This window comes from Rhynchophorus ferrugineus, unplaced genomic scaffold, assembly GCF_030347505.1.
Source record: "Rhynchophorus ferrugineus isolate W39M unplaced genomic scaffold, kcgeb_rfMv2 rfM9, whole genome shotgun sequence".
NCBI classification, from domain to species: domain Eukaryota; kingdom Metazoa; phylum Arthropoda; class Insecta; order Coleoptera; family Curculionidae; genus Rhynchophorus; species Rhynchophorus ferrugineus.
The window spans coordinates 28,088,435-28,094,434 of NW_027472588.1; the positions used below are offsets into that span (position 1 = coordinate 28,088,435).

Consider the following 6,000-nt stretch of genomic DNA (forward strand, 5'->3'; position numbering starts at 1 on the left):
ATGTATTAAACACTGAAGATTATTTCTGGACACTGTTTAATAATTTACATCGACTTATATTTCAAACAAAGGTAGGTATTTTTTCATAGGTACATCGATTCAATAATGTGAAAATCATGACACAAAAATATAACATATATCGAATATGACATAGCTATGTGCAAACGGTGATTTTGAATAATATTCTAATTGTGCTCAAGTTTTAACATTTACCAAGAATAGAGCTGAAATATGTAGCAACTGTTTATGGCCAAGTATACTTTGTAAATGTATACTTTATTATTATTTAATTATATATTTAATGCGCAAGAATTTTCTTTACTTTTGTTACTAACTATGCCAAAGAGAAGGCGAACACATGAGCTGAAAATTCCATGGCGTAACAAGGAAAAGGTTTTTTGTTGTTCGTAAGTGGTTTTATTCATCAACGTAATCTACATCAAGAGCAACACAATAATTCCAGCGCCGCTCTAACATTTCAATATCACTTTTGTAGAACTATTTATATTTGACCTCCAAAACCAGGCCTGTCGCCAGTTGCTGTCTATTCAGATGATGATCGTTTTGATTCCGAGTGAAGTGATGGATCCATGTTTCATCCATTGTCACATATCGACGCAAAAATACCGGTTTGTTACGTTTAAACATGGCCAAACACTGCTCAAAATCATCAACACGTTCTTGTTTTTGGTCAACAGTGAGCAAACGCGGCATCCACTTTGAACAGAGCTTTCTCATAGTCAAATGCTCATGCGATATAAAACCAACACTTTCTTTTTATATCTTAACGATGTTAGCTAACTAAACCAAGTTGACTTTTCGATCATTCAAAACGATTTTGTGATTTTTTTTTTGTTATTTTCTGATGTTACTATCTCATTTGGACTACTGCGTTCTGCATTATCGATGTCTCCACGACCACGTTTGAAGTCAGCAAACCCACATTTTATTGTTGTTTCTGGAGTGGAGTCTGTATAACACTTTTCAGGCCATTGTTTCGCTTGAACTGTATTTTCTCCCGTCATGCAGTGTACAATTAAAACGCGAAATTCTTTTTGATCCATTATTTTGAAAATAACAAATGTAGTGTCACTCTTAGCGCAATTAATCACAAACTTATGAGGAGAATATCATGACATTTTAACAGCTTTCTTTTGAAGGTTATTAATAACTGAAAATGTGATGAATGCAATAGTACTAGCTCCATCTATATGTTAGATCGTCAATCAAATGTGCGACTAGCAACCTCACAGACTAACCGACCTGAAGACCAGTGTAAGACAGAAAGTAATAATAGTCGTATTGATAAGTGTCAATTGTATTCGAGAGTTACTATATATAGATTAGATAGGCTTAGAATACAACGCGTTCGTGCACACTAAACACAACAACAGCGAGCACGCCACGAAATTGAGCGATTTCGCAGAAACAGTGCTGTAAACAATTTCAAGGTATGATACCATAAACTGTTTTGGGAAACAGTATAATTTGTATCAATAAGTTAACAAAATCTTAGACAATTGCAAATATAAGAACAAATTCATCACATACCAAAAGCGCTGTAACCACTGCTAGGTGCAGATAATCAATTCTTACAAATGTATTTTATGGGCAATGCGGATGCGGGAATTGATAGATATTGTTCACAGTCCAACGGTAAACTATTGTTCAAAAACTATGAACGTTTCTTCATCAAAACAACAACTTCAAAATGTTTAAAATAGCATTGGATCGAATGTAATCTGGTATCCATAATACGAGGAAGTCTGACACGAAGATAACTGACAATCGACAAAGTGACTATTGTTATTATGGAAGAAAATTTTAAAGATAAATAAAAGTAATAGAATGTTTACCCGGTCAACTAGTAATTAATAATAATAAGAATAATTGGACAATAATAAGAAGTAATTTGTAGTAAAGTCTATTTTATAATCCATTTTTTTTAAACTTTATCATAAATGTATCTTATGAATCAACTTTTTAGAACCCATTTATCATGTTAACTACATAATATAAAAACAAGATTATAATAATTAATGCATCTATTATATATTATAGTAATAGGACATTACCAGTTATTAAAACTTTATTTGTACACTTATGCCTAGATCATGAAATGGTGTAGCAGTAATTTGAATTTTATGAATATCTTAATTGTTATAAACGTTGCTTTAAGTAATAGTTTGGCTTTTTAATTAATTACCATTAATAGAGCCAGTTAGTACCGCTACTATTAATTGAAATGATCAATTAAAGCCACCGTATTGCTAACTAAATTTTATTTATGCTTAGAAAAAAGGAAGCCGGGAAAAGGTAAGGCGCTCAATGGTAAGTTATCTTTGAACCCGATGAAATCGTAAGTAGAAGATGATTAGATGTGTAGAAATTCGTGAGTAGAACTTTACGATTAGTATTTAATATGCATTTTAATGTATAAATTAACATGAAATTTGTCTTTAATTAAGTAACTTATTATGGCAGTACTAAATAGTCTATTTTTTCCACCGGTATTTATCTATTATGCAACAGATAACATATATAATATATGATCATCTATAATATCCATGATTTCTCCATTTTTATAATTTTATTCTCCTAGGCGGTCAAACTAGATGATCCGATTGTTTAAAATCATATATCACATACTTCTTATTAATCTTCTTTTCTACATTTATTAATTCGTAACCATCGTTCTAGATCTTCTTGTTTACAACCAACATGCTTATGTTAGAGTTCCAATGTTCTTCACCAAGTCTCAGCACTGTAGATGGTAGGCAGCAACCACTTTGGCAATGATTTTGCTCCATGCCTTTTTGATCATTTAAATAATCAATTAAACTGTTCATCATCATTAATGTAATACACTGCTGTTGGTGCCGGTTTTCACCGGTTTTTGGCCTTAGATTATGTTAACCTTATAATAGTCTACTTGATATTAATATATGTTTTTTGAGGAATAACTTCATTTTTAATAATTTCTTGGAGATAAAAGCATTTTCATTTAAGTGTGTAAAATTTGAAGCTTACTTGAAGGCAGATGTCATATTGTAGCTGTGTACAAAAATGGCAAAGTAAGCCTTCGGAAAACCTTACTTAAATAAAAGACTGTTCTTGAAACTAAAATGATGATGATTCAATGATAAGTTCCAAATATTTGAACACCTTACTGTTTTTACAGAGTACCGTTAAGATTACAATTTCAGATCACTATTTTTGTATTAAAGTTTAAGTTTTATCTTTAGTTTAAAATAATGCCTTTATTAAAAAGTTACTTCACCAAAAGATTTTCTTGACATCATATGACATTCGAAACTCATAAGACATTTTTCTTCAAACGATGTGCAGTGTCTAGACAATATATTGTCTCAGGCACTTTTTTGGTTGGTTCGAAACTCATAAGACATTTTTCTTCAAAGACAGTATTTTTGTAATTTTTTGGACCAATTTGATGTCTCAGGCACTTAGTAACTCAACACGAAAAAATATTCTCCTTTGGAATAATACATTTGGACAAAATTAAAATACATACTGTTTCAATATTGAAAATTTATTTCAATCAATATCTGATTTCTGATATTCTGCCGTCTAGCCTTTTCCTCAAAGTTACTAGATATGCTAATATATCTTCTATTTGAACTAGGTATTTGTTTTCCTAATATCTCCATATCAAATTTATTTTAATGTATTGCTCTCATTGGTAGACCATCTTAATGGTAAATGTAATAATGCAGATCTCTAAAATCTACGATATGTTTTTGGTTTTTAACATTATCTTAATGTTTTTGGGTGTACTAGATCCAAAAATATCTTCCTTTTTGTCGTAGAACGACATGTTTCTCGACAATCTCGGTAACTATGTTAAGAGAATTATTAATTTAGAGTAAAAGCCAACAGGCTTGAAAAAATATTATTTTATTTACAAACCATTAACGACTTTATTATATAATATACCTTCACTAGCACACTTTTCACTTGTGTAAAGAATTAGAAAAGTCCCTCCGAAACATCCAACAGCACTGTATCAATGAGACTCTCCATTTTTCATGATATCTTTTCTTCTCCATTGTCCTAGCGAAGTCGTTCACATTGCTCTTCACACACATCTTTCAGATTTTCAGGAAAGTAGTCCTGATAGGAATGAATATATATATTTTTAGACCCATTAGACAACCCAAAGCTTGAAATTATTTTAGCATTCTTTTGACGATTTGTTTATTGTTGGGATCTTAATGATGGCCTAAAAATATTATGTCTATGGCTTCCTTATAAGCACAAGAACATTATCTTGAGGTACCAATATTTGTTGGAGGACTTTCTTTTCCCCAACTTTAACACATGGCGTCCAACTCTTTTTGTCTAGTGATTTGCTCGGTATTGGTGATTCTCTAGACACAAAAAGCAAATGAAATTGTTTATACCCAGCTTGTTATCCGAGTAATATGCACACAATTTTAAACAACCATGTTCTTCATATTGTAATTAGCAAAGAAATAATTACAAGTTGTTATAAGTTAAGATGAAGCTGAATATGTGCATAATGACCCACAGGAGTAGCAACATAAAATAGTCATTATGTAATAGAACTGCTTTAAGGCTTCTTTTTTATGAATATACGATACGGGATCTTAACTGAATCCATCAGACATTCAATATTGGTGCAATAATTCAAACAATTTCTGACGCCCTGGAATGATTTCCATATTACCTTCATTTTCAGTATTCTAAAATATATATAAATTAGTTTAAAATACCCGTTTTTAAAAACACGTTTTTTCGGTTACAGAACTGTGTAATTAATAAGATTAATCTTAATTAAATTTATTTTGAGCACACATATTTTAGTGTGAAATATGACTTAATTTATTAATTCAATTATTACAAATCTGTCGTCTTCTGCAGTTTCATATCATTCATGGTTCATTCATGGTTAATGAAAATCATTCAACCAATTTCAACTTAATACACAACTCAAATGTTATTATTACACTTATCAAACTAAGAAATGAAAAAACAAGAAACAATCCATATTCTAAATTACTTTTACATCAAATAATTACGAAACAATAAATTATATTTCTTTAAATTAACAAAATTCGACGAAATTATGGTATTTACTGATACTAAATGAATCCTAATAATACATGGTGGTTCTCCCATTAGCCCATTATAAACAAATCGACAGGAACTTGATACTGGATCATTTAGAGTTAATTGGATTTAACGCGTCATTTAAAATCAATTATGTCTGGTTAATAAAGCATTATGTCGCATAGACGTAGATATTAAATACTCAAAGCCTCCAATTAATGTAATAACACTCGGAAAAGTAATAAAGGTAATATATGTTCCTTCGCCAATACGTCAAAAAAAATAATTGCATTAAAAATGTGCTGCAATGTTTTATAATATAGTTGGTGGGCGACTAGACATATTCTTATTATTATTTACTTTTACAGAGCTTGCATGCGAGACAAAAAGACAAGGACCGAAGACGTGAAATGGACACAGAAGTAACCGAAGCGGAACCATCCAGAACTCCGGAGGACTCGGTGTGTAGTACTGAAGGGCCAAGCGCCATTTACTCGGATCTCCCGTCAACCAATCAAATTTAGAGACCAACTTTCGTTCCCCCATGCAGTCGAGTAGCTTAAAACACATCCCATATATTTCAGGAGTCTGATTTTGATTTGATTCTCCAGTTATTCGCTACACCTCTGTTGATTCTCATGATGTTTTGTTGATATTAATAAAGAGTTTTAATTAGTGAATATTTTTATTACTTAATAGTGTTAGGAATAGTTTAAAATGAATATAGCACAGTAGCCAATTCCAGTGATTACAAGGACTACGACTACGGCGGGTGCGCAGTACATTGATAAAGCAACACTATTTTCCTCTGCATTATTGAATACTGAATTATACCAATAAGTTATAGTTGATTTCCTTAACACAAAGTCTTTATGACGCTTACAAAGTCACTGCTTGGCTTCAACAGTA

At 31.3% G+C, this 6,000-nt stretch overlaps 1 protein-coding gene across 4 annotated transcripts in view; it reads left to right on the forward strand.

Annotated features, from left to right (window-relative positions):
• Positions 1-5,771, forward strand: part of smog (G-protein coupled receptor 158 smog) — a 151,332-nt gene extending 145,561 nt beyond the window's left edge. For 2 of the 4 annotated variants that reach the window (XM_076414181.1, XM_076414185.1), the window contains 2 exons: positions 2,296-2,331; positions 5,460-5,771. In XM_076414181.1, the coding sequence (XP_076270296.1) occupies positions 2,296-2,331; positions 5,460-5,615 (192 nt within the window). In that variant the 3' untranslated portion in view covers positions 5,616-5,771. The remainder of the gene's footprint in view (positions 1-2,295; positions 2,332-5,459) is intronic. The other 2 variants (XM_076414183.1, XM_076414184.1) reach the window with 2 other exon arrangements.
• Positions 5,772-6,000: the final 229 nt, after the last annotated feature.